The 27,829-nt window shown below is 45.4% G+C and overlaps 1 protein-coding gene across 1 annotated transcript; it reads right to left on the minus strand.

The window, feature by feature from the left end:
• Nucleotides 1–27,829, minus strand: TOGARAM2 (TOG array regulator of axonemal microtubules 2). The gene is made up of 19 exons (XM_009937355.2): nucleotides 27,802–27,829; nucleotides 26,664–26,798; nucleotides 25,576–25,899; nucleotides 24,870–25,105; nucleotides 23,118–23,290; nucleotides 21,876–21,922; nucleotides 19,842–20,035; nucleotides 18,732–18,891; nucleotides 17,606–17,770; nucleotides 15,415–15,556; nucleotides 13,641–13,746; nucleotides 11,606–11,841; nucleotides 10,224–10,382; nucleotides 9,054–9,171; nucleotides 7,887–7,984; nucleotides 6,353–6,539; nucleotides 5,375–5,591; nucleotides 2,459–2,545; nucleotides 1–245 (listed from the first exon to the last, which is right to left on the minus strand). Exons 1-19 carry the CDS (start codon nucleotides 27,827–27,829, stop codon nucleotides 1–3), a joined length of 3,057 nt encoding a protein of 1,018 aa, XP_009935657.2.

Raw genomic sequence — 27,829 nt, forward strand, 5'->3', positions numbered from 1 at the left:
TCACTCGCAGATCTGGTCCAAAATGTCGTTGAGGTTTTTCACCACATGCTGAGGCTGGCTGGCAGCATTCTCCTTCAGCCTGGAGCCCATCACTTCGTAGAGGCTCTTTGCAAGCTTGATGACCACAGCCCTGACATTGCCGCTTCCGACAGGCAGGGCCCTTTTTCCCAGGAAGAACCACAGCACGGGCAGGGCGTAGCACTTGACCACTTGGGGTCTCAGGGGATAAACAGATGCCACAAGCGCTGCAGGGTGAGAGAGACAAGTATCTTAACAACTTTAGTGCAAACAAGTACCCACCGTTATTTTTGGTTCTTGGAAGCCTGTTCTGGATAATATCAGCAAGCACAAAGAGCCTGATGATCCAGAAATAGGTAACAGTGGCTGATCATCCACTGAACATAACAACCAGCCTCCAAGGACCCTAATTTCTCCAAATCAGAGGTTTTGTATCCTTGATAGACTTAGCAAAGTGAATCATACACAGTTTGTAAATCATTTCACTATCCGCTTCTGCATTACAAATGACAACAATGTCAAATCGGTGTTTATTTCCACTAAGAAGTTATCTAAACCAGCTGCTGAAGATTTTGAAATGCAGCTTGGAGTGGTAATTGAAAGATTTCTAATAAAAACAGATGATCACTTTTTTGTGACCTTTGATGAAAAAGGCCACGATTCTGATCTGGCAGTTCCCTTTGCTCAGTGGCACACAGCAAATGGCAGTATTATACCACACTTCAAAACTCCAGCCCACAAAAATGTGTGTGCTGGACAGTTTTATTAGAAACATCAGTGACTAACTGATGTCTTTGGCAGAATGGTCTGGTTTAAGCTTTTTTCCCCTCATACTTGGTGGCTTCTAATGAACAGCTGTTTCAAACTTCCGAATGTCTTAGATAATTACTCAGGCCCCATTGCCACGGCATTTGACCATCTCACAAGTTTAATGGCATTTACCCTCACAGTGTTCCCTGAAATGAGGGAACAGAGATAGAAAAATCTTATATAGGGGCTGAAATTCAAACAAAAAGCAAGCATTCCCTCTCATTCTCTCTGAAGTCTGCTCTCAGCTCATTTTCTGAACTGAACTACATTAAATACAACCTTGTGTGGCAGATTTTACTGAGAGATCAAAATCTGAAATGGTCCAGAGACAGAGTTCTTATTCTCTGTTCAGTAGAAATGTTATGCAGTAACCATTTATTATTCTGCAGTGGAAGGACCTTCATTTGCTCTACACTGTTAATCTAGCATCAATCACCAACATTTAAACAGCTCCTGAAAGTACCTAAAAATAATTCTGGTAAGCAGGAAGAGGGTTATGGTACCTATTTTAAAATGGGAGTTAACTGGAGTTTAAGTGCTATTAAACACAGTGGTCGTAGAAACTTCAGAAGAGAAAGAACTGTCTGTTCCCACTAAATCCCAGAAAGAACATCTGCTCTCTCTGAACTAGTCTCAATTTATGTTCAAATGCTTTATTTGAAAATGAGATTAAAATAACTGTAAAATTACACTCTGTGGAGATTTACTTCATTCAAATTGTCTTTAAAGGTCCTTTTACATTCGCTATGGCTAAACGTGCCCTTTTGGGATTCATAATGAAGAAGCAAAGTGTATTAAACCTTGGATTAAAAGATGCTGGCATAATTAGCAGTGGATTTAGGCCTAATTAAAGCAAGGCTATAAATAGTCTTCTCTAGTATATATTGAGATTGTCATTTTTTCCATTCCTCGGCTATTGCTGATATAGCAAGCTACTATCACAAATCAATTAACAGCTGCATTTGTAGTGTGTCAGACACCGTTGATATAGAAATAGGCTGTTTGCACATCCTGAAATGCTCAGAGTCCAACGTCATATCTGCAGTATAGGCATGGACCCTCAGTGGGTTGGGCCAAACTGCCCGCTTCTGCCCCTCTGCCCCCAGACCCTGCCTTGCGCAAAATCCTTGCCGGTATTGAGTGTATTGAGTTTTCACCTATGGTATGACCCCCAGGATCTGCAGGATTAAGCCTCAGAAGTTTGACAGGAAAACAAAAATCCCATGATGACAAGCCAAACTGATCCTCAGAAATAACAGTTGCCACAATTTTTTCTGAAGGATGATTGTTCACTTCAGACCTCCACGACCTTTACTGTCCTTCAAAGAGGGGAGCCAGCCAGGGTATTTTTAGCCCCTGTCTTTCCTGGAGGCAGGTCCTGAGATGACCCAGTGAGAGCTCGGTGCTGGAGCCCAAGCTCTGTTCTCACGTCACATGCTGCACACCTCCGCAGCAGCCAGGTAAACCCCTGCCAGATACACCTACTACATGTATTTTGCAGAAAGGACACGCTCAGGACCTGCTGGTGTTTGATGAGCTACTGCACTGTCTGTTCAGTGGTGTTCCCTCTAAGTATTCCCTCTGAAGACTCCTTAACTTAAAAGTGGAGATTAGCTGAAGCCGTCAATACCTGGGAGATGTTCTGCAACCTCCAGCAAAGCTTTGCCGTTGAGGTAATGCACTCGTTGGGTGAACACTTGCAGCAGCAATATGTCATCTGTAAGAGAAACATTTGTTTCTGCTCAGTCTTCTGAGGTTCTAAGAAAAAAAAAAGGGGTTGGGGCAGGGCAGGGCTAACTCCATTTTGTAAAATAAAGTAAATTTCTGCCAGTTTCTAAGTCCTTTTCTTCTTTCTTTCCAGCTTACTTGGGAGGATTTTAAATTCAAAAAGAAAAGCTCTAATTTCACATTCATAAATCCAAAGGTGACTGCTGTGCAAGGAGCTGTGTTAAACATTTCACATCAGTGCCCTCAAAATTTCAATCACATGTAAGCAGTGAAAAGGTTTTGCATCCTGGAGCTTTGCAGAAGTGACGTCCTCCCTCTCCTAAGGAAAAAGGTGAGAATGCTCAAAAGGTCACACATCCATTCACACTTTAAGGATAAGTTGGTGTTAAATCTTTAACTTACCCATTGGGATCTCTGGACAAGACCCCAAGTTACTCTTACAAAAGAGAATTACTTTTCATAACCAACACCATGGGCTCTCAGGGGCTCTTGTAACGTCTCTGAAATCAGATCTTGGCAGAGAGACTGGAAAATGAACCAATTTCCCACTACCTGACTGTCATGTGTATTTTAGTTTTTACTATGCTGCCTGTTGTTGATTTGGAGTCTTTTTCTAATTTATAAACTGTTGCCTGGATTGGTCTGCATGCCTCCAGTCTTACCACTTTGATAAACCAAGCAAAGCTTTTCTTGGAGGCAGAAAACACATGGCATGCGCTATGATAACCTCATGGTGTCACCAGGAGTGGCAAAGAAGCGGGCAACCTGCTTCTTTGTGAACGACTACAGAGCCAAATCCCAAAGTGGTTTGAATTGTGTTCGTTTTTGCATGAGGTATAAAAAGGAAGTCCCTAATGATCTTCTTGCAAGCATACAATAAAGAACTGATCCTGAGACCCTAGTTAAGTTTCTGCTTTGGTAATTACGCTCTTGTCATTCACCTTTTTAAACAGACACTTCACTTTTTGCCTCACAGTCTTGCAGTATTGGCAGATGCTGTTTCACACTTGATGTTCCTCCCCAGAGAGTTCCTTACAGCTGCTTGCTTTGAAAAAAATGCCCTGGGATTTGGAGGTCTTGAACAAGCACAAAATGTTAATTAATTGTTAATACTGGTATCTACACAGATTTTCAGGGGAACCCTTGTGGGTTGGATGGGTGAGGGGGAACTGGTTCTTTGCCTGGATTTTAGGAAGCTAAGTCTATAGGCACTATTCACCTTTCAGTTTAAGGATTTTAAATGCCCTGGGCATTTTGAAATAGTAAAGCTTAAGTCAACAACAAAGTTACCCAATCACTACTTTAGCTGCCTAAAGACAGCAGAGCTTGTAATGGCTGTTAGAGAAAACAAGGCAGCCGGCAGCTCAATTCTTATTAAGTCAGCTTTAATTCTTTGCACTACATATTAGCTACACCTGTTGGCCAGAGGACAGGCAGACCAGCATTTGCAATATGAGCAAAAGAAGAATCGGCTTCTTAGTGCTCTCATTTTCACTGGGGTACCATGTTAAACCATGACAGTAACTAACCTAAGAGTCACAGATAACAACACTTGCTACAGACTTGGGTCTGGTTTTCAACTGTGGCTCGAGGCTGCAACCAACCCTACCAGCCCCTTCTTCACTTAGAGAGCCACCCAGTTGTCTATCCTTTTACTCATTGTTGTGAATCGTTAATATCAACCATAATACTGCGGTGAGAGAAAAAAAAGTCTCAGTATAAACCCATTCTACGTTACTCCGGTAACTAGCAGTATCCCCCAAGGGTCAGTACTGGGCCCAGTCTTGTTTAACTTCTTCATCAACGACCTGGATGAAGAGTTAGAATGTACCCTCAGCAAGTTTGCTGATGACACCAAACTGGGAGGAGTGGTAGATACACCAGAAGGCTGTGCTGCCATTCAGCATGACCTGGACAGGCTGGAAAGTTGGGCAGAGAGGAACCTGATGAAGTTCAGCAAGGTCAAGTGCAGGGTCCTGCACCTGGGGAGGAACAACCCCATGCATCTCAACAGGCTTGGGGTGGACCTGCTGGAGAGCACCTCTGCGGAGAGGAGCCTGGGTGTCCTGGTGGATGACAAGTTGACCATGAGCCAGCAGTGTGCCCTGGTTGCCAAGAAGGCCAGTGCTGTCCTGGGGTGCATCAAGAAGAGTGTGGCCAGCAGGTCGAGGGAGGTTCTCCTCCCCCTCTACTCTGCCCTTGTGAGGCCGCAATCTGGTGTACTGTGTCCAGTTCTGGGCTCCCCAGCTCAAGAAAGACGAGAAACTAGTGGAGAGAGTCCAGCGGAGGAAGCTGGGCTTGTTTAGCCTGGACAAGGCTGAGAGGGGAACATACAGATGATTAGAAATATCTCAAGGGTGGATGTCAAGAGGATGGGGCCAGACTCTTTTCAGTGGTGCCCAGCGACAGCTCAAGGGGCAACGGGCACAAACTGAAGCAGAGGAAGTTCCAGCTGCACATGAGGAAGAACTTCTTTATTTTGAGGGTGACAGAGCCCTGGCACAGGCTGCCCAGAGAGGTTGTGGAGTCTCCTTCTCCGGAGATATTCAAAACCTGCCTGGACAAGATCCTGTGCAGCCTGCTGTAGGTGACCCTGCTTTGGCAGGAGGGTTGGACTAGATGACCCACAGAGGTCCCTTCCAACCCCTACCATTCTGTGATTCTGTGATAGAAAGAATGCAGACAGAACTTCATAAACATGTTGCCACAGCTGCATATTTCTACAGATTACAACAGCTATCAACAGACTCGGTGTTGGCTTGGTTCCAAGATGGAGGAGCTGCAGTTGAGGAGCGTCAGTGTCAGAGGTCAGCCTTACCTAGGTGAGAAATGGATGCTTCCAGTGCCTTCACAGCTGCAGCATAAATTCCCAGGTCCTTTGATTTCAGATTGTCAGTGACTGCTGCTACCAGAGGGACCAGCACTGGGTGTAAGGCATCTCTGAGCATGGGTATCATTAAAGCTAGAGCCTCCAGTGCCTGCTGTTTCACTTTCTTGTGGCAATCCTGAAGTCTTGGGACAAAATCATCAAAAATCTGTTGAGAAAACAAAAGACATGAAAGCTGGATTAAAATGTCTTTGTTTCAAGAAGGGATGTAGAAACAAGTACCAAGCAATATAGAAGATGAGTTTAATCCTTTCTGTCAGGTCAGCGCTTGCTAGCAAAATTTCTCTCTTTTCCTGTGGGCTGCTTGCTGTAGTGGTTGCACAACCTCATGCTGGTTGAAAAGATTTTCGTGTTTTCTTAAGAGGTTTGGGTGGGGACAAGATAGTTCATATGGTGCTTCTCTTTACCTACAAGTCATTAAATTAATCCCATTTTATTAATGCAAAATAGTACATTTGGTATAGAGGGGTGAAAACAGGTATTTATGATGCCCATTTTACCACAAAGTTGTCTGAAGTACTGAGGGTAGTTTTGATTTTGCCATTAAATCAACCCAGCCTGATACTTCTCTCCCCCATCCCAACTCATTTTTCTTCTGGAGAGTAATTGCCAAGCTTTCAGTGGCTGGATTTCCTTTATTTCAGCCTAACTGACAGTAAGAGACAGCAGAATCTAGAACAGCAGGAAAGCAGAAAATTCTGTCATCATCTTGATCAGCACCAGTAGGCACCTACCAGAGAAATACATCTGGATGGAAATTACTTGCCCTGAAGCCTGGAATTGAATTAAATTATTCTGGGTAAGAAGGGACCAGCCTGTCACAAACAACTAGTAAGTAGTGCCAAGACACACCAAGTTAACTTTACTGGTACAGGCTTGGGAAAGGAGCAATCGAGATGCCCTACATACCCGGACAATGTTAGTGGAGACGAGCTGGGGGTGGTTTTTGCAGTGACCCAGGAGGAGAGCCACTCCCTTTGTTCGGGTCTGAAAATCCTTGGCTGTCAGGAGGTTGGAAAGCTCACTGAGCTGGTCAGTTTCTCCCACAGTCCGAAGTGATGGGCATTGGACTGTCTGACGGCGTAAGAGGCGAGGCCTTCAATTGGGAAATAAAAACAAGGTAAGACCTTTTGGTGATAATATCTGCAGTTAATTGTGAGGAAAACATCTCGAGGAGACTGATGCAATTTCAGCTGGATCCTGATCTGAAAAGCAGCTTGGATCTCATGACAATCATTACAAGAGACAATCTGCAGGTAACATTATTGCTAGTATGTACTCAGGAAAACCAAGGCACCGAGGGTGGGATTCATCTCTTTCATCCTCACATCTTCCGAGGTACTCATCTAGCATCCCTTCGTGGGGAAAAACAGGCACTACTTCAAAGTTTAAATGGCTCTCTTCTGGGGGGTGTCTACATTATAAGGAAATTAATTACTTTGGAGAAATGTCTCTACAGTAGGTACGGGAATCTGGATAAATAGCTCAGATGCACCTGAACAGATGAATCTTACCCACAGAGATTAAGGGGCATATCTGAAAGGATCCAGAGGATCAGTTACAGAGATAAGAACAGAAGTCAGCCATCCCACTACTATGCTCACGTTGTTGCTTCCCTAAGGACTGGATCCACAGCTTAACAAACCCAATGGGAACAATTCTGCTGGATCAACCTCCCTCTGCCATGAGCAGGAGGAGCTCCTAACCATGCTAGTGACGCATGTGGTCACCTTCCTGCCACTGCTGAGCACAACAGAGCTAAATAAATCCACTCTGTTATCAGAGGAGAACAGGAACAAGTAGCTCTCCTGCTGGCATGGGGAGACAGCAAGGACCAAATTCATGTCTTGAACACTGGTTGCAGCGCAGGGGAAAAAACATGCTGCCCAGCAACCAACCAGCAGTGGGTCTGAATGACATGAATAATAAGTCCATGCTGTCTGTTGACCACAACTGCTCAGGAATTGTCTTGGTGGTGCTGTTTGAGGGTCAGAAAGCCATGATTCAGCCAGGCCAAACCACATGTGTGGAAAGTGCTATTTTTGGGAATGGCATCTTGGTTCTAGACTGGGGCTTCTCATCAAACCACCGATCTAAAAAAGGCTTCACTCAGATAAGAATTCCCTGATTGAAATTACTTGTCTCAAGCCAAACAGCAGAGACACGACCCTCTCACAGCCTCAACAACACTGTCCTCGCCACTGCACTGGATCTTCTGAGCTGCAGCCGGTGGCTGTCTTTTCCTCTGTCAATTTTTGGGGAAAACCCTCCAGAGAAGTTGTGTTCAGCCTAATGCAGATGTAGACATTTTTTATCATACAAGATTTGTGGGGCAAGGAAACAACCTCTGGCACAGCTCGTCTCCACTGGAAAGATTTTCCTGAGGAAGAGACATACAAAGCTTGTCATGTGCTTTGTCAGATATAACAGAAGTGCTCAGTACCTTCCACCAGAAGGCAATTTGTCCTGGGGCATCGTCAAGCTGCTGTTCTTAGACTTCTTTTGTCTGATGGAAGGTTCACATTTAGGGTCTTGTGTACCCTGCATATACATATATAAAAAACCCATGAATCTATAGAAGGTAGAATAGGCAACACAAGTTATAAGCAGGATCACTGCTACCAATAAAGGTTTAGGAAAACATTTCGTAACTTAGAGAGGGAGACAGGCCAGAGATTCTGTGACGTCTACTATTTGTTTTCAATAACCCAAGACAGGTTATAGGTTCTACCATGATGGGCAGCAGGATAAAATCCTGACTTCATTATTCTTGAGCACTGGAACAGGCTGCCCAGGGAGGTTGTGGAGTCTCCTTCTCTGGAGATATTCAAGACCCGCCTGGACAAGGTCCTGTGCAGCTTGCTGTAGGTGACCCTGCTTCAGCAGGAGGGTTGGACTAGATGACCCACAGAGGTCCCTTCCAACCCCTACTATTCTGTGATTCTGTGATTCTGTGAAATGGGAATAATGTCAACTGGTAAGGGAATGAGCCTTCTTAAAGGGAATAGTGGGAAACTTTTGGACTCTCTGGAGGTTAGCCCGTTGTGTTGGGAGTTGATTTGGTTCACACTCACTCTCCCTATTCCGGCACAAATGCACATTCCTTTCTAGAATGTAAATGGAGAGGAATGAAGAAGAAAAAATAGGGATGATTTTCCACTGGATGCTGAATTCACAAGATTCTTCCAGCTCCACAGTGCATGACAGCAGGGCAGTATTCCCAGAATACAGAAAATACATATACTAATTATGATTGCCTTGTGCATCTTTTCAATATTTTGGAAATTTTCTTTCGTTTGTTGCAAAGACTGTTATCTTCAGAAGCACTATTCTGGCTTCCTTGCTTTATTGGGGGAGTGGGAGTAGTGTTGGTTTTTTTTAATGCCTGAAGGTAAAACCATTTTCTCGTACTTCACTTTCTTGTTTGTGGCTGATATTCAAAATACACCCACTTTATTTCTAGTTATACTAGTTCCTCCACTGTCTGCAGATAGACAGGCTGAGGATCAGTGCTCATTCCTAGGAGCAAAAGGATTCAGTGGAAGAAGAATGAGATAAAGAAAGATTAGGTATGTTTAATCTCATATCATTTCTCCTGCCAAGCACTTACCTTCTGCTGAAGTGTTGCCTTAAGGTCTTCCAAGTCACGTGAGGGGGCAGAGTGTTTCAAATATGTATCAAATTTTGGTTGACTCATCAACATATTCAGCATCTTCCGTCCATAACACCTAGCACAGGAGAGAAATGAATACAGACTATTACTGTCTCCTCTCCCTTGTGAATAAACAACAGAAAAGTGTTAATGGAACAAGCTGATATTTTAACCTCATCATGTGACATACCTTCATGAGGAGGTATTACCTATTCAGCAAAGAGAGATGCTTGCCTTCACTTGTCACTGCACAATGCTGCGAGCTGAACACAAGAAGCAAGAGGGGAACACAGGGCAACAGGAAAATACAATTTCACTCTGAAATTGTGGGTGTACTTCTGTGGGATCGAAGGATCCCATGGGATGTGCGAAGCACATCTCCTGCTTTGGTGTCATGGCTTATTTGCAGCGTCTTGCTGCCATTGCGTAATGATTTACCTTTCTTCAACTGGCAGAGAAGCTAGTACAAATCACTTCATGCCTACTATTTATTATTCCATACTACAGGTATGCACTTGGGCTGCTAGTTGCTCATATGCTCTTGCCATCTGTTAGTGGGATTTTAAATTAAAAATCAAAGTAAAGGTTTTTTTGGTTGTTTGGTTTCGTTTTGTTACTATGCTATCTTCAAGAGGGAAGTTGGAGGTCGTTCAGCCACAGACAACAACATTATACAAGGATTGGGAAGATACATTTGTGAATATCCTTGGCAACTAAATCTGCACAAGATGTTTAGAAAGACTGAATGCATTGGTTGAAGACAGCTGGAATTTTTCTAGGACAGTCTTAACCTTACTAGAAATGAATATTTGGGACCATTCAGTGTTGAACAGTGGCCAGCATGTCAGCTTTGCATTGTGCATGTAAGACTGAAAAAAATTGTTTGACTGACTAATCTGAGCTCAGTTGATCTGAATAAAGGATCATTCAAGTCACAGGAATCTGGCAATGGTCCTCCTTGCTGGACAACCTCATGTTACGCAGTACAGTCACTTCCCCAGACATTTTCCACACTGTGAAGTAACTGTCTTAATATTTACTTTACCTTCCACTCTTTTGTGGTTTTATCATTTATAGCCAGACATCAAACAGTTTTCATATTTTAGGAGGTGAAACGGAGATCATCACCTTGTGTCCGGATGACAGTCCTGAGCAAGCTTCATCACCGTGTGCACCAGCAGCTGACTACTGCCACGCGTGCAAGACAGCAGCTGATTGGCTCCGATTTTCTCCATCGTGGTCAGTAAGTGTTCAGCTGCACACTTCCGCACCAGGGCATTGCGGTGCCTGGAAACAAGAGGACAAACACTTGGGCAAAGGAAAAACAAGGGCCAGAAGCACAGGTGTCAGTCACAGCATGGTCCCTGTCATTGCTGAAGAAAGATTTGTGTTCTTGCTGCAATTCTGGCCACCTGTAGAAGATTCTGTCCTCAGACAAACACAGAGATGGCACTGTACAGAGGGACCACCTCAAGGAAGAGGGAGGAATTCACTCTCCTTGGACTATTTGATAATCAATTTCTTTCCCGAAATTAACTCTGAGAAAGGGGGAAATGAAAGACAATTCATGCTGACTTGTCAGAGGGCTCCCACTACACAGACAGAGCTGCAGCAGGATTGAGGCTTATTCTACCTCTTGGTCTCCAAATCTGCAGACCCTTGAAAAAAACAAAAGGGCGGAAAAGCCCTCTGGAGCATGAAGCTGCAGAACATCCAGCAATGCAGCCAGTTTGTTCTTTGAGGCTTGGCAAGAAGTACATTTGAATGTTTTACCCTTTTCAAAAGCTGAGGAAAGGGTAGCAGATGTTTTAGACAGGTTATCCTTCTAGAGGGAAACCTATCTGAAACTATCATCAGGAACAGCACTAATATTGTAAGGCAGCCATTTGCTTCAGCTATGCCATAGTAGTCGGCCTGTGAAGGCACCTGTGAAGTGACTCGCCATCTCAAGGCTAACATGCAGTGTCAATTTGAATAGAAAGTGGAGCTCTAAGGACACGATGGTCAGATAGACTCCTCTCAGCAGGAGCTGCACCTGCTGAGCAGGCTGTACGCCACCCAGCAAGTTCTCCCCCATGTGTTTTGTGTCCCAGCCATTAGCCTCCTTATTTCTCAAGTTAATGGCATAATGATGATGGACAGTTTTTCCCAACGCCTCTGTGGTTAGTGTTGTGAAATATCAAAGGGCGTTCACTGCTGGAATTGCCATTGTCTCTCTTCCCACAAAGCCACAAGGCTGTACCACCACCCTTTGCAGGGACTTTTGCTTCCCCGTCATTCACCATGTCTAGGCAGCATTGGCAGACTGTGAGAACAAATAGGCTGCAGTAGGGCAGAAGCAGATGACAAGAGGAAGGAAGCAAGATTGGTCAGAAAATCTAATCACCGAGTTCACAGAAGATGCAGGAGAAAGGACCCTTCCCTCCCATCATTGCCCTTCTGCCTCCCGTCCCTTCCCCCTACCCACACAATTTAAGGTGAAGGATTTCACTAAGAGAAGAATGACGTACTGGACTCCAACAGCCATGAGAACACTCATTGCTCGTGCAGGAGTCACAGTCTCCACCATCGTTGCCAGGGATTGATTGGCTGCTTTCTGAATGAAGTTGCTGGAGTCCCCCATCTTCTGGAGCAAGACCCGAGCAACATTATCCACCTCCTGGTCCATGTCCTTCTTCAAGATCCTGAAGAGCTCTCCAAGAGTGTTGATGGCACAGCGACTCACCTTTGAGCGGAGGTGGTTCACCTGGGGAAGGCATGAGGGGAACCATAAGAACCACCTCGCAAAGAAAGTCAGTTTCACTAGACAAAATTCCCAGGAAACAACACAACTTCTGGCTGTGTCTGGGTGGAACAGAAAAGCATTGTAAGAACAGACGACTACAAGCGCAGAAACACACTTACTCTGATACCAGCTTCCTCTCTGGCCTCAGGCCTGCTTATACAATACAATTTGAATGAGACTGCAGGCTTAAAAAAATGTTGTTTCACCTAGAACAAAGTGTGCTACTTAGCCCATAATGTGCACTGCTTTGATTTTAGGCCCTTTTATTGAAAACAAAACAACAAAAAAAATTAAATCATGGGCTGTTTTTACACTATACAGGCACAATTAATAAAGGCAAGATAGAGGAAAAGTAGTACTTTCCTCCTATCAAAAATTGCAGCGCTGCCAGTTTGACCACTCAACCAGGAAACAGAAAATACAGGCTCAAGTCTACAGACTAATTAGCAGCAGGGACTTGAGTCCATCTGCAGCTCCATCTACTCAGGAGAACCTTAGCTGTTGGATCCAAGGAACTCAAGGATCCTGGAGATCACATGCAAGTACAGCTGTGATCAGTGGGGTTTTATCGCTGCTCTGGAGTGTTCCGTGCTTCCAAAAGGCTCTTCCACAAGGGTAAGGAAGAAGCATCTGAGAGTCATGCACTTCATTTGAAAGATACTTTGAAGGACAGACCAGAGGTTCTTTCTGCCAGACTTGGTCGTGTCAATAAAAATTAACAACATAAGTGCTAGAAATGCTTGTGAAAGAAAAATCTGGGACTGCCGTGAAATGGAAGTTGAAAGATATCTCTGCACCTGACTGTGTAGAACAGAGAGGGGGAAAAATCCTCAGAATTACAAAAGTGACGTAAAAATCAGATGAGCTAAGCTGAAAGGGCTGCTTCTCCTAACCCTGATCTCAGATGGGGAGAATCTGAGTCCTGCATATCGAAACAGAAAGGTTTGAATAGTCCAGCACAAGGGGGCACTCAAGCCTCCTGCATCATTAAATACTGGATAGAAGGACTGATTTTCATGGAAATGAGCTAAGTCTTACCGTTTTCTGCAAGCAAAGGAAACTTTAATACATTTGGCAATTGTGTAGTAAGAGTGCAAGGCAGCTGGTTCAGGCCACAGACAAGTGCCAAGTTGGAAACCTAGCCACAGGTATTATTATTATTAGGCTGAGACCTCTCTGTTAACTGAGAGACGAGACAATGAAGCTGTGTGTGATTGCCCTGCAAACCCCACAGCCAGGCTGCTCTGAGTACCCAGCGGCTGCAGTGCAAAATCCCACTAGTGCATGAAAGCAACAGATCAATGGAAAGGGGGAATTACCAAAAAGCAGGCAGAAAGGAGAAGACATCAGGAAACACTGGAAAACAAAGACCTGCGGTCAAGCCCCCAGGATGCTGAGGAGAAGGAAGAAGTGAGAGGAAGCTGGGAGGCAAAAGCTGCAGTGTTTAATTACAGCTTGGGCAGAGATTTGTGCTGTGGCAAATCACCTGATTAGTGTCTCGGTTTCTGCATTTGCATATTACATTATAATGACACCTAGCTCAAAGAGGAGAGAGACAGATGCCCTACGTACCAGTAAATATAGCTACTTGTACAGACAGAACATATAGACAGGTGACATAGCTGTTAGAAAAACGAGGTCTAAAAATAGCAATGAAGGCAGACACTGACACTGAGCACACATGTAAATGAACAAGCACATATCTGCTCTGTGCCTCATGTACGAGGTATGTGGGACAAAATTAAACACATTGTTCTTACCTCTTTTGTAACTGCCAGGGAAACGTCGTGAAGCCTAGAAAGGAGGACCTCTGAGTGGCACATGGCCAGGCGTCTGATCCTGAAGAGTGCCTTCGCCTTGTTCCGCCTGAAAGGCAATTACCAGAAAGACTGATTTTTCTTACCACCCAAGAACTAGGCAGCACCCTCTGAAATTACCAGGGTGTCGGCTCAAACGAACAAAGGGAGGCATTTCTCATAGAGCACTTAATTAAATCGCAAAACTCATTGTCACAGGATGCTGCACTGGTCAAAAGCGTACATACACCCAAAAGGCAAATAGATGGTTTCAGAGTGGATGGGTTAATTTGTGGCCATTAAACAAGACAGCCTTTCTGAAATCCCTGGCACACAAAGTCCCTGTGTTGCTGCTTCCTAGAAGCTGGGAGACTGTGCCATGTTCCTTTTTCTTTCACCCTCGCTGGATCCCATCCCTGAGACACAGTCCCGCCTGGCTGTTACTGGGGCATTTTCCTTCCAACTCCTCCCCAGAGGGCAGTTCAGGAGTGAGAGTTTGCACTGCCACTCCATAGCTGAGTTTGCACTCTGCAGTCTAGTCATGTCCCACTGCCCCCACGATATCACCACCCCCCCCAAAAAAAAAAGCAGTATGTCCTAAAAGACTTCACACCTGGGCAAGCACAGCAGAAATGCTGTGTTTTCCAGAAAATCCCTGCATAAAATAACACCCACCACAGCAACATGCTACTTAAAAGTAGTAAAACCCCACCTCTTTCACCACTTCCTTTGTGAAGGACCTGAGCTACATGAAGGCACATGATGCAGTCAGTGGCTCACCAGGGCTGCAGGGCAGGAGCAGGGAGCCATCCCCACTGGGGTCCCCAAGTGTAACCCGGATCCCCCACACCTGCAGCAGCTCTCTGCCCGTCACAGGGCACCAAACAGGAACGCGAAAGAGAAAGGGGAGAGGGGCAAAACAAAGCGATTGCACAAGGAGATGCATCATGGAAGATTTTTCGTGGTTATCCCAGTGTGAATGGTGCCCTAGTGAGTGTGTGCCCAGAAATCAAAAAGACAACCAATATCACCTGAGATTTGTTGAGTCTCCTCCTGACTCTGTCTAATTTCAGGAGACACCGTGATTATGAACAAAAGCCTTTTGGCTCATATTAAGCAGTGAGGAGGAAAAAGTTGAATTCTAAAAGTGCAAGATTCCTCAAGTATTTTTTTCTTTTTTTCTTGTCTTCTGTCATGAGCCCTTCAGGACAAATGGCAGGCTGAGCAACTCTGCACCATGTCTCAGTCCATTTCTCAGCAACATGAACTCACCGTAGACGCTGCTGGAACTCACACGCATGAGGTCACAGGGAGGCCCTGTCTCCTGCTGCTGCCAGCAGCGTCAGCAGAGGTAAATCCTTACTCAGTCCCACCTGGGCCTGTGACCTGAGGCCACCAAACCTCTAAACTCAAGACCACTTCTGACTTGCTTCCGGCTTCAGCCAGCAAATCACCTTGTTCCACAACTTCCTCTCTTCCCTGAAGATCTCATTTGCAGCTACCTGGAGCAGCAGGCAAAGCTAGGAAACAGCATGGACCTGCTGCGGCTCTAGCGCTGCCACGGACCAAGGCAAATAAAAGGCTGCTTTCACATCTTTATGCTGAGATTGCTTTGGAGTGGTTTCACTAGTTCCTTCTGGACATCTGTGCTGTCTGGGTTCACAGGCACTGTTAAAAATGCATTTCTAACTTTCCTTCACACTGAGAGGGAGAAAGAGTGAACAGGGGGCTTTCTTACCAATCGTCGTTGTTGAGACATGTAAGCGCATGGAGCAGCACCTGCTGTGGGTGAGGCAAAGGTCTGCCTTCCTGGGCGTCCTTAGACTCTGGCTCATCGTCCCACTCCAGGTATTCCAGAGCAATGGCCGGCAGTGAGCTCGCTGTAAGGAGAGGGTTAGACACCAGCAGCGCATACCCCAGGGCAAGGCACCCCATCATTTAGCAGACTGTAACCCAATGTCCCAGCCAAGGTTACATACGGATGCAAACTGCCATTGGTTCAGAGACTTCCCTGCTGTCTGGCTCATTGCTTCCTCCAGCACCCAACCATCTCCCAGTTACCCCCAGCTGGGCACCAGCTCTTTGTGCAAACCTGAAAACTACACACAGAGCCAGCTCCCAAGTCCATATAGGTACCACAGCCAGCTTGCTGCCCAGCAGGAGTAAGCTCCTGAGATGTGCACATACCTCCCTGTATCACCTCCCTGTTACCTGGAGCACTGGGGACCGAGGCACCCTGTAATTTTCTGAAGAAACACTTCCAGCTGCCCGCAGTTAGCACCGAGCCTGAACAACTGATTCCTGTTGGGCTCAAGCAAATCCCCAAGGAGCAATCACCAGGGAACAGTGATACCTGACCCTCTAAATCTGACAGTGCCTCTATTCCATTTACTTCAAGTATTCTAAGACAGCAGGCAGCTGAGAGCACATACATTTTAGCATGCTATTGGGAAAGTAGTAGTTTATGGATTTTGCTATTTTCCAAGCGTTATGAATATTTACTACTTCAGAGGTACCCCTGGCTGTATTTTGAAGATGCTGAGGTGAAGTTTATTTGTCATCAAATGTACTAGTTTGCAAACTGTGAAATGCCTAGGCTTTCTCTTGTGGAAAAATGCAATTTCTAGTCTGGATAGTTGTGACAAAAAAAGCTTTCCAAATGTGAACTGAGAATAAAAATATGTAAATATAAATGCAAATTGTTGGCAAACACTCTCTCTTGATGATAAATATACAAGCTACAAGAAAATTCAGATGACAAATGCATTTGTTACGCATCCTGTTTGTCATCAAAAGCACCATAGGTCAAAAACTTCATGTCTTGCCCTGAAAACCTCATTTTCTAAAGTGTAGATGAAAACATCTGAGCTGTTTACAAGTATTGAGTATAAATATCGCACAGAATATAGTTGAACCGCTAGGGACTCTGTAGAGTTTTTGTGCTACCTCATGTGTTCTACAAAGTATGGAGGATGAAGGAACTGTAAAACCAAAAAAAATTCAGATGGGGACTAATTTGGATGTCACTGATATTACTGTCACTGACATCAGTGATGTCACTACACATGTACATATACATATCTATATTCAATATGGAGAGCCATGTCATGCTAGTTCTGGTCAAGTTGGAAAATCAGGGTAGCATCACTAGAAAAGAGCATTCAAAGTATCATTCCTAGCTCCCTATTTCATAACTCATGCTACTCAGGATCATAACACGAGGTAGGCTACCTACAAAGGGGAGATGAGAACCACCATGGACTCACTGTCCGCTGTGTATTTACTGCAGGTAGCAAGCAGCCTGGGAGCACCAGGCAGAGCCTCTCCTGCATGGCATCTGCTACACACAGCCACCGTATTTGGGTGGGCTGACAGAAGAGGCACTGCTTGCTCCCAGTTTGCATTGCAGGCGGTGGGATTAGAGATGCTAGAAGCTGTTGAGCTCTTCTATGTGCAGTAGCATGATTGTACCAAGTCACTAATTTCCATGCAGAGACAACTCTTGCTGCAATAGTAGAAAAGCTGGCTGGAGAGCCAGACAGCAGCACAGGCAGAGGGCCAAGACAGTGAGTGGCTAATTGATCACGGTGGTACACATATGTGCACAGTGAGCACACTCTGCCAGACTGCATCGGAGCTCAGGCCTGCAGTTACAGCTGCCTCCTGGCACCGGTGTCACATTTTAGACTATTGGTACAAGCAAAAACTAGAGCTTAAGGCTTCACCACTACTGTGTTCAGCTCAACTTTCCAATGCATCTGTAAGCACCAGCTGCTCCAGTATCACTAAGATGGAGTGGATCCAAAGCAGGTTTCCTCTCAATCCTCAGGACAGACACTGGACCTGAGATGCTGCCTGTGGTTGAGATACGTTTGTGCTCCTTGTGCAAGGAAAGAGCTGGGCTGGTGACTGCAGTGGAGCGGGCTTACCTGAGGACTTGTGCGGGAAGCTGCCACGCTGGCTGGCGGTGGAGATGCTGGGCAGTGAGGGCCTGTTGACCTGCTTCCTCAAGGCAGTACCAGCGTGATTTCTGTGTGCGTTGATCATGCTGGTGGAAATGGAAACTGTCGCATTGACAGGCAGTGAGCCAAAACCTGCAGAGCCCAAAGAGGAGAGATCTAAGTGGAGAGTGCTGGGCAGCATGGCTATGGGCTTGGAAAGGGCTAGAAATCTTGCTGGAGCTAGGTAACATCCCTTTTTTGTCCCAAACAACTCCAAGCGTAACAGTTGCACACCAACATGGGACAGTGATCGCAGAATGTAGTGAGGCTTTCCCTAAGAAGTGGGGAAAACTCATCACTGCTTTTCTTTTGCTTTCCTGTTTCAGAGGCTGGATAGGGAAGTTACATTTCTGGGGCTCACACCTCAGCGCTCCTCACCAGTACTTCACAAAATAATAGCAAGAAAAAGAGCAGATAACCTTGCCCGATGCCCTTGGGCTGAGTGCTGACTCTGAAGTTTGCTGTCACTGCACTCATGGTAGCGCACGCAGCAGCACAATCAGAGCCTGACAACTGCAATTAAGTCAGTAACACTGCTTGCTCATGTGGGTAAAACGTAAGCACAGGCTAAGGGCTCCAGCACAGCTCTGCAATGCAAGCTGCTCAGCAGAGAGTGGGGTGAGCAGGATAATCTGTCCTATCACATGAACAAAATCTTTTGTGTTTTAATCAGAAATAGTTTAATTTTGTTTCTTCCAGGTTGCACCTTGGTTGAAAAGGATTCTTTTGGATTCACCCATTCACCCTTCCCGGAGGCTACTCTCAATTAAAGAGTCTGAACCCCCAATGTACTTTGCAAGACAGAATTATCCAGTCTGAAAGACTTTATAGGCGAAGTGGGGAAGGTGGTATTCTGTGACTGACGCCGTGTGGGCCATGGGCAAGACTCTTCATGCCTCTGTATTTTTCTTTGGGAAGCGGAAATAAATCCTGTTCGAACTTCCACTCAGATGCAAGTGTAACAGCCTTCCAGTCTGATTTCATAGACATTTGCAGCACTATGCAAAGAGCAAGCAAGTGAACAAAAAGAGCCACGACTATACCAGCCACTGACCTTCTTCAGCTGCATCCCCTGGGTCAACGCTCAGTGTAGGAAGCTGCAAAGACTTTTCCTTTTCGCTCTCTTTCTCCCTCTCTCTACACAAAAGTTCCGTCTGTCTCATTTGATGCTGCTGTATTTTCTTCTGAGCTGTCTTCCACAAGGTAACGTGGATCTAGTTGCAATGGAAATATATCATGGAGCGTCAAGAGAGATACACAAAACGTACACAACACCTCATCACAAACACAGTGGTGAACTGTCATCGTCTTTAATGCAGGTCCATTTACATCCCAATAGTTTCAGAAGAGTTCCTCCTTTCCTCACCTTGGCATACAGTTACACCCAGTCACATGTAACCCTTCATTGCCATAACCTTCCACTAGTCCAAGATATTGTTTCTCAGTCTATGTCAGAAAGCCCTGCTTGAACCAAGAGATTCAAGGGAGGGCTCCAAGACTTATGAAGAGCTCACATTACCAGTGAACAGGCAGTTCAGTTCCTACAGGCTAGGGCTGGGGAGCAAAACCTGCCTGCGATAACCAGCAATGAGAGGTAACGTGCTGTTTCTTAACACTCATGGCCAGTAATTGCAGCTGCTTCTTACTTACTCTCTTCTGAAGGACTCGGCTGCACTCTGAGAATACAGGAGTCCAAAAAGGAATCATGTGAAAACAAGTTGCAGAAGCATTGGTCTTTGTGAATAGAAAAGTTGAGAACAAGAGGGCTGCGAGATACAGCAAGGAAGGTAACCAAGGAAAACCAAGCTCTCCCACTTTATTTTGCAGCCCTGCTTACACTCAACATCATAATCTTTGCTTCTGTGCTTTCGAGCGTGCACTTTGCACATGTTCACTGGTGCATAACTTGCTCTGCCATCCACATCTGCTCTAAATTGACCTCCGTACATGAAGAATGCTGCTCACATAACCTTAGCACCACCTCCCAACCAGTGACTTCTGCACCAGTGAAAATACTCAAGCAATTGCTCTGTAGCTGTCAAATGTACTCCTAAGAGAATCTGCTCCCCAAGAGAGGGAGATTATGATTTTCAGGAACTTGTTGTGCTAAGCACTGAACAGTCACTGTAAAGGAAGCCTGCCCACCCCTGTCCTTAGCCCTTACCCTTCCACTGCTGTCCTTGAAGTCGTCATCATCACTCAGAAGGCAGGAGCTCACAACATGATCCATCTCCTTGCCCTGGCTGTGTGGGAGGCCTTTTAATGGGGGCACAGGTTCACACAAGTGTCTGGCAGATTCCACGCCAGCCACAGTGCAATGCTGTAGAACAGGCAAGAGGGGTTCCCCATTCGGGAGCTCTGATAAGACAAGGATATAGACTGTATATGAGAACAAGCAAGGTATGTACCACCTCTCCAAACAGGTGGTATACTACCATATTGCACTGGCAGCATAAATGACATTGCTCATCAGACTCCAACCTACTGCATGATAAAGGCCTCAGCCCTTGGCTTCTAGAGAGCAGCTGTGTTTGATAATGAAGAGCAGCTGAGAATGGCCTTGCCAAAAAGGTTCTTATTTGTTCCTATCGATTTTGGTTTTAGTAAATATCCTCTTTTTCCCAGTTACTAAAAGAACTGCTTTTTAATAGCTATATGCCTTTGTAGAAGTAAGAATCAACATTTCCTCCTCTTTGCTGGAATATTTTGGAGGGCATTTAAACAAAAGCTCAGGATTGCTAGAGGGTTACCAAAACCAGAATTGTATTCTTGAAGTTGGAATTCATCTTCGTCAAGGGGTTTCATTCTAAATTGTAGCAGATCAGCCCACTTTCTGGGCAGCCTGACTAAAAGCTGATTTTCTTAATGAGAATAGCACAGTGCGGCTCAGTCTGAAATGCTTTCCAACAGAGCTGTTAAAACTCAGAGAACTAATCATTCCTTACATGGCTTCACAGATGATAAAATCATGTGATAGCCAAGCAGTAAAAAAGGAATAACTTCCTTAAATCAGGATTTTTTTCCCTGAGGAATGGTCAGGTCAATAATAAAAGAGAGAGAGAGAAGGTTTAACGATATAGCTCATTTCTAGTCCAGAAAGAATCCAGCAAAAATGTCACCTTTCTTAGCAATAGTTCTCCCTAGCTGCATTCAGCATCCTAGCTGCATATCAGCAATAAAGGAATCATTCCTATGAGATGTGCTCATTATTTGGCAGAACTAACACTGCGCTGAGGGACCAGTGGTTTTTATCCCTTTTTCTGCATCAGCAAAATTATTTGTTAAATTCTCATCTCTCCTATCGCTACAAACTGACAGATGGCAAAGGGACAGTAATGGTATCATGGAGATTTTCAACTTAGAAGTATTGGCTTACACAGATACACCAGACACTGCATTTTGTCTTGTGGAACTCTTATTGCTAGTGACAATGCAAGGCAGGGGGTGGGAAGAAGCCAGCAGGCATCTCCTACACCAGCCTTAGTTTCCAATACTGACATATGCAGATAGAGTAGGGGAAGAGACATTTGTAATCATAAACCTAGAATATCTGGTTTGAGGTGAAAAAGCTGCACAAAGGAAACCTCAGTTCATTACTCAACATTTAATTTGGGCCTGTGATTTAAAAGGATGAAAAGCTCAGATCCTGCATAGGCTGGATCCTTTTTAAGTCTCTTTCTTTGTAAATGGAAATTTCACAAGGACTTCATATCACACAAGGTTTTGCTGTTTCTCCCAGTGCAAAATAGGCAATGTTGATGAATCTACTTCAGATCTCCAAGGGTTCAGTTCAGAAACTGCTCCAAGGGAAGGTTTTCTCCTTGAAGTGTAAGAGGAAGGAGTGGGAACATTTCTCATTTCGTGCAAAATGTCTCATTTTTGTCTGATCTTTGTGACATTAGAGAGAGTGAAGGGCAATAAATAGTATGCGCATGAGGTAGAGGAATGTTTTCTTTTCCTGCTATGCATTTCCAGGGCCCCAGGGTACCCCTTCAGCTCCTGCCATTCATAACCCCATGCTGGAGTCATTTTCACTAGATCACCAGAGCACATTTCCCAGTGACTGGGCTCTGGGGAATCTTGAGCACATCAAGGGACTGAAAAATGTTACAGGATGATTTTCAGCTGAACTTTCACAGTGCCACCCAAGGGTCAGGATTCCTATGTTCATTTTAGGGCTGCCATGCCCTGTACCTACCTGGAGATTTCAGGGTCTGCTCTTCAAGTCTCCTGCCTGATCTTGGCCTTAAGAAAATTGAGGATAAAAAAATATATGAGGAGATAGAAGGGGGGCGGTGGGGGGGATAGCATTAAAGGAGGCAAACTTTCTTAGCAAGGTTGTTCTGGTGAAGGAGGAAATGCGTTGTTGCAGTCACACAGAGCTCATCAAGCTCCAGCTGAAACACAGGAGTCATTCTTCAGTTTGGGCATTAACTATCCAATGCCGATGTCTCTCCTTTTGGAGCTAAGTGGCTCTGTTGCATACATCCTTTCTTAATCAGCAAGAGACGTTAAGCCAGTTGTAAGTCTGAACTGAGGGCAGCTACCTTTATACTGCTGCAGAAGCCTAACCTTGCCTGGCCATGCCTTAAACTGATGACAGTATCTTGTTACACATGGTAATACCACTGCTGTCTCCTGAGAACAAAACTATACGTCCCTGCTCTTTCAAAAAGAAAAAGGGTTTTTCCAGTTCAACTGGTAGGTAAGTATTTTCAGATTGCACTTTAAAAGCCATGCTGAAGCTTTTAAACTGGAACTATATTTTTATTACTCCTTATTTATAGTTATAACTAGGAAAAGGCTGACAGCTAGATTTCCCCATGCATATCTGAGCAAATATCTTTCCGTCAGCTACAGCCCTATGACTGTCCTCTAGCACTTTGTGCCTCTTTGATCTTAAAACCATGTGTAAATATTACACATCTATAGGATTAGACGTCTATAAACAGAGATTTGTCTGGGTTCTCATTTGATAGTGAAGGCCCAGACACAGAGAAGTTACAGCTGGCATTTACAGAACGAGCATCTAAATTTGTAGACAGCTCTACAATAGCCAATATTTGCCCTAACATATCCTTGCAGGTACAGAAATTGGCAGTCAAAGATCACACACAAAACCAGATGTTGTATTCAGATCCATGCAGTACAGTTCCCAAATGGCACCACAAAGATTACAGACTGAATCAGTATCAGAATCCAGCAGAGGACCTGCTTTTAAGGTCTTCTTAAGTCCTGCCTCCTCCTACCCCTCACTATCGCTGCTCTTAGAGTCTATGATGTTGGTTTTGACATTGTGCTAGATCATCATAGATATGCAAAATGGTGAATGCACAGATGTTTGCATAAATATATTGGAGAGCTGACTGTGGAAAATAACTTCACAAGATGAGAAGTGTGAGGTGAACACCATATGTGAGAAGCAGACACCTGGGCTTACCTCATGTCCAAGGCCTCTTGGAAAACCAAGTGCTGAGAGCTTCGGACAGGCAGTGCAGTGCTGCCAGGAGCCCCATCAGAAGGTCTTGCTGACTTGGGGACAGTGCGAACCAAAGTCACTCCCAGTGACTTCTTCCCATCCTCACCACTGCAATACCAGGGCATCAGGGAAGCCTGGAAAGAGGATAACACAGTGCTCAGCTTGACCATCTAGCCTTCCCCCTTTAATACCACAAGAAGTTTAGCCATGCTCTCAGCTAGGACTTGGCACAAAAAGAAAAGTCAAACTGACGGAGCAGCTTGGCCTAGGAAGGGCAATGGAAAGGGAAGCGGTCAGGGAGAGACAGTGTCCCACACTGTTGTCAGCTCTCTCTCCTCGCTCACCTCTCTGGCAGTGGCTACATTCCCACCTGGCATCCATCTGCTTGGCATAAGAATGTTCTGGGGTGCCACTGCCTCGGTTAACCTTTCCGATGGTATGGGAATGGATTTAGATCACTATCCTCCCACTGTCCCCAAAGCACCTGTCAGCCATTGCTGAACTCCAGCCAAGTCCCCACAAAGTCATTTTGCACACTGACAAAACCTGCTTTTCTCCAGCCAATATTTTTTTCTGTTTCTGTCCCTCCTGCAGTCACCCACCAGCCTTTCGGCCCAGATGCTAATGTGCTCTCTGGATGCTTGGTGCTCTCCAGCTCCCACACAATTCATCATCTCAGGCTCACCATCATTTAAGAAGTTCAGCGGAGTTCCCTACCCCGCTGCTCTGTATAAGGTCTTTCTGTCTGCTGAAATTCCTTCAGGTTCCCCATGCCATGGCTAGGAAGGGGGATGGAGGGAGCGGGGGCAGACACGCACCCTTCCTTAGTATCCCATTTTTCTTGTCACAGCTAAAGAACCAGATCAGGACCTGTTCAAACTCCAGTGAGACCAACAGAGTTAATGTCAGGGATCCTTTTGGCCCTGCATCTGCCAGGCTGAAATCAAGTTCACTAGCCTTTTATTGGTTATCCTGTTTACAAAAGCTGTTATTCATCTTCTTTTTCCTGCCCACCACGGCAAAACCAAAACCACTGCAGCTTCTGTCCCTCATGAAAGACAATCAAGTGGATGGGGTCTGGACTCCATTGCCCATGGACAGAATTGCCAATTCCTATCACTTACCCCTGGGCAAACCCATGGGAGAGGATGAAGCTGCACAGAACTGCAGAACTCCAGAAATATTATTAGAGATAACTGTTAGAAGAACATGGCTGTACAACTCAAAAGCTGAGACAGCCTAGAGTTGAATTTGCAGGACTGCCTGCTCCAGCAAACATCTTTTTCCACCTGAACCAGACAGAGCTGATATGAAAAGCCACTAAGACACTAGTGAGTTCGCAGCAGTAACCACCATATACAGATGGTTCACAGATACATGTATTTTACTAACTGTAGAAACATATGCTTGACCAAATTAGACACATTTAGTTGCTCTGACTAGTTGCTGGTGTGGTCTCAGTCATAAAACACAGCAGGAGCCACTAGAGAGCACAAAAACTATTTAAAGACCTATTCTCCTATTGATATATGTGGAAGACATGAAGTCTGCAGTATGGACATTGCAAAGACAGCCTGAAGTGCAACGTCCAGCTGAGCTCTTCCTTGGCTCAGCTGCTTCCCTGGGCTTGCACCATAAGGAAAGATCTCAGAGCTCTGCCTACAGGAAATAAACTGAGGATCCATCACACATGAACAGGCTTAGTTTCCTTACTTCATGTCCTTCTCCTGCTGACATCAGCTCCGTGTTATTTTCATCACCGTCACCACAGCCTGTGCCACTTTCCCCATGCTCCTGCTCTCCATTACTCATCCTGCTTGCCACTGAGGAAGGAAGGCTGTTCTGGGTGGGAGGCATGGGCTTGGAGGTTCCCAAGAGCCTCTGAGAAGCTGACTTGCAAACTGCTGCTTTCTGGGTAACCACCTTAGGGTCACTGCAGTCAGTCAGGCCTGCAAAGTGGAGACACGAAACATAATAGAAGCAGCACAGCAAACCTAAAGCACCTGAAACTAGATATTTCACTGGACAGATTTATTGGAAACTTCTAAATAACTGCACAGAGAAACATGCTCATGCTGGAAACCACTTGAAACGAGGCAGGGAGCAACACTTACCCACTTCCGCAGAGCCACCAGAGGAACACCTTGGTCCTCTGGGCTCCTGTCAGACAACAGGGAGCCCACAGACCTGTGCTTACCCAGACTAAGTCACCTGCACATACACCCTCCTGCGCCTTTCCCTGCCCCACAGTTGTACACCCCTAGAGCAACAGGAGGCCTACGCAGGTGACTGAGAGCAGGGCAGATTGTTGCAGGGGCGCATACACAGGTGAGAACTGTTCACTGGGAATGTGTACTAGCTCTCTAGGCTGGGAAAATACCCTCCTTCCCACAAGAGAGCAGGCAATCTCCCGCCTTACCTCTCCGTGAGTCTAAGAGACCCTCAGACATCCTCCTTGTCTTCAGCATGTCCTTGAGCTGAATGGTTTCCAGCGCAGCACTGCTCACCTTCCTTTCTCCGGGGTCCTGGGTCAAGTCTTGGTGAGAAAGGTCGGAGAGCTCACCTCCATCCTCACGTATGAGGTCGTGCACACTAGCAGCGTTGCTGCCCCAGCCATCCTGGGGAGAGATGGCCTTTGGGAAGGAAAATTTCGCCCTTGGGGCTGAATGTTTCCTAGCTCTATCCCCTTCCGACAAACTCGGAGATTTCTCCATCTGGGCTGTTAATATGGACTGAAAAGAAGCTGTAAATCAGGTAAAAGGGAAGAAGTGAGTTAGCTGACCTCATACCTTTACAATCAACCCATCTAATGAGTGAGGCATTCAAGGGTTTTTTAATCATTCAGAAGATCAATTTGTTTGTATTTTTCATAAAACTAGCATCAGTTCAATATTTCTAAACATCATTGATTTAACAAGCCAGGAGAGAGAGGCTGAAAACCCCACTGGTGAGAAGGGGACGCAGATGCCTATTTCAGGCCTTGGATTCTGTGAAGACTACCAGTAAAGACCCACACAGTGCTACTGGTGTTTATGGAAAGCAGAAAGACATCTCAGCAAGCAGGCACACCTTGCCAGTGTTTCTATAGCACCATCCCATCCTCCAGGTCAGATCTGATGGGTAGGTAGAGGAAGAACTGGGAATTTACTTACAGCAAGACCACACATTGATAGCAAGGACAAAAACAGAACTCACGTATCATTACCATGCCAGATTTATGGTCCGTTGGGACACAGTCCCTGTCCTGGCTGGCAGTAGTCGTGATTTGGCTACTGTTGATAAAGGAGAAAGCATAATAAACTAATAATAGAGAGATGCGATGTTATGTGCACCACTAGAGGAGGGCAAGATCACCTGCAGCTCTCTGTCAGCCACCTACTCGGACACAGAGCCAGCACAAGAGGACTGGCTTCCAAGGACCATTTCTCCCTGAGATCAGTTAGGTTGGGGGGGGGTTCCCACTTAGCTGAGGCCACCATTGGATATTTAGCCCCTTTCCATTTTCACCTTCTTCTCCAGTGGTCCAGCTGCTGCCACAAAGCTGCAAGTTTGAATCAATGCTTCCACCTCGCAGAGCTGTGTATCTGGGTTTGAATTTGTGAATGCTCCCCCAGTAGACAGCAGCTAGGGCATGGTACTTAGCTTTAAAATAAGGATAGTACAAATCACTGAAATTCGCAGCACTCTATATGGAGAGGAAAAAACAGACACCTCCTTCTCCGTAGAAGACTGACACACCAGTGGTGACCTGGAGTCCTGGCCGCTGCAGTTGTGTGTTTGATCTCACAGTGTTCCGCACTATGATAGGCTTACATTCCAGCACTATGATAGGCTTACATTCCAGCACTTTCACAGCTAACATTCTACTAATTTACCTGCGCTTTGCTGACTGGCCATCCACAACTACAGGACTTCTTTCCTGTCCTGCCAGAGGGTAGGCAGCCCACAAAGGTCTCTAGAATTTGACAATGGCTAGTAAGTAGATGCTTCCCAAAGCTAGTTTGAAAGTCCTCTGTTTCTGTAATTCCCACTCAATTTTGTGTTCATTTTTGGGTTTATTTTAAATTTCTCTTCACAAGAAAGAAAGTATGAGGACACAAACAATCAATCACCAAGTGTTGTAACTAAAAGACTGTTTGCACTCTACATTAGATTTCCTCAGTATTCAGTGGGCTTATTTGATACTCTATCTGTAGGATGCAAATGGTCCACCCAAACATTCTCCTTTGTTCTGTTTCACTGTTACAGGGGTTTATTCCCTGCTTTCTTTACTGCAGAGGCACCCAACAGAAACACGGCCTGCCTCAAAAATTTCTCATCTTGGCTGTTCCTGAAAATGCAAAATTACACACAGCGCGTTTCCCTGCCCCCTATCCTGGCTAATATCTTCCCCATTACCCAGCCTTCTAGGCTGGGCTCTCAAGTGTCCAGCATGAAGAATAGCTGCTGCACTTGCCAGCATCTCCGGGGTCTCGTGATCAGCGCTTTGAATGCAGCTTTTGTACACGCTGTGCCTCCCTGCGCCGAGCAGCATTCCTGGGCACCGGCACTGCCGCTGCAGGTGAACATCCTCCAGGCAAAGGAAGCAGGAACAGGGTTGCAACAAGCCCTGGCTGAAGAAGTCCAGTCTGCTGCATCCCTTTACCTGCTGCGAAATCATCTTGTGTTGCCAT

Source organism: Opisthocomus hoazin, chromosome 2 (assembly GCF_030867145.1).
Source record: "Opisthocomus hoazin isolate bOpiHoa1 chromosome 2, bOpiHoa1.hap1, whole genome shotgun sequence".
Taxonomy (NCBI): domain Eukaryota; kingdom Metazoa; phylum Chordata; class Aves; order Opisthocomiformes; family Opisthocomidae; genus Opisthocomus; species Opisthocomus hoazin.

Excerpts from the sequence above, each read along its gene's own strand:
- TOGARAM2 (XM_009937355.2), bottom strand. The coding sequence starts at position 27,829 with ATGGCAACACAAGATGATTTCGCAGCAG. Across the intron at positions 20,036-21,875 it reads GCAGACCCTGAAATCTCCAG|AGCTCCCGAATGGGGAACCC; the intron begins GTAGGTACAGGG and ends TTGTCTTATCAG. Across the intron at positions 6,540-7,886 it reads AAATTGCCTTCTGGTGGAAG|GCCTCGCCTCTTACGCCGTC; the intron begins GTACTGAGCACT and ends TCCCAATTGAAG.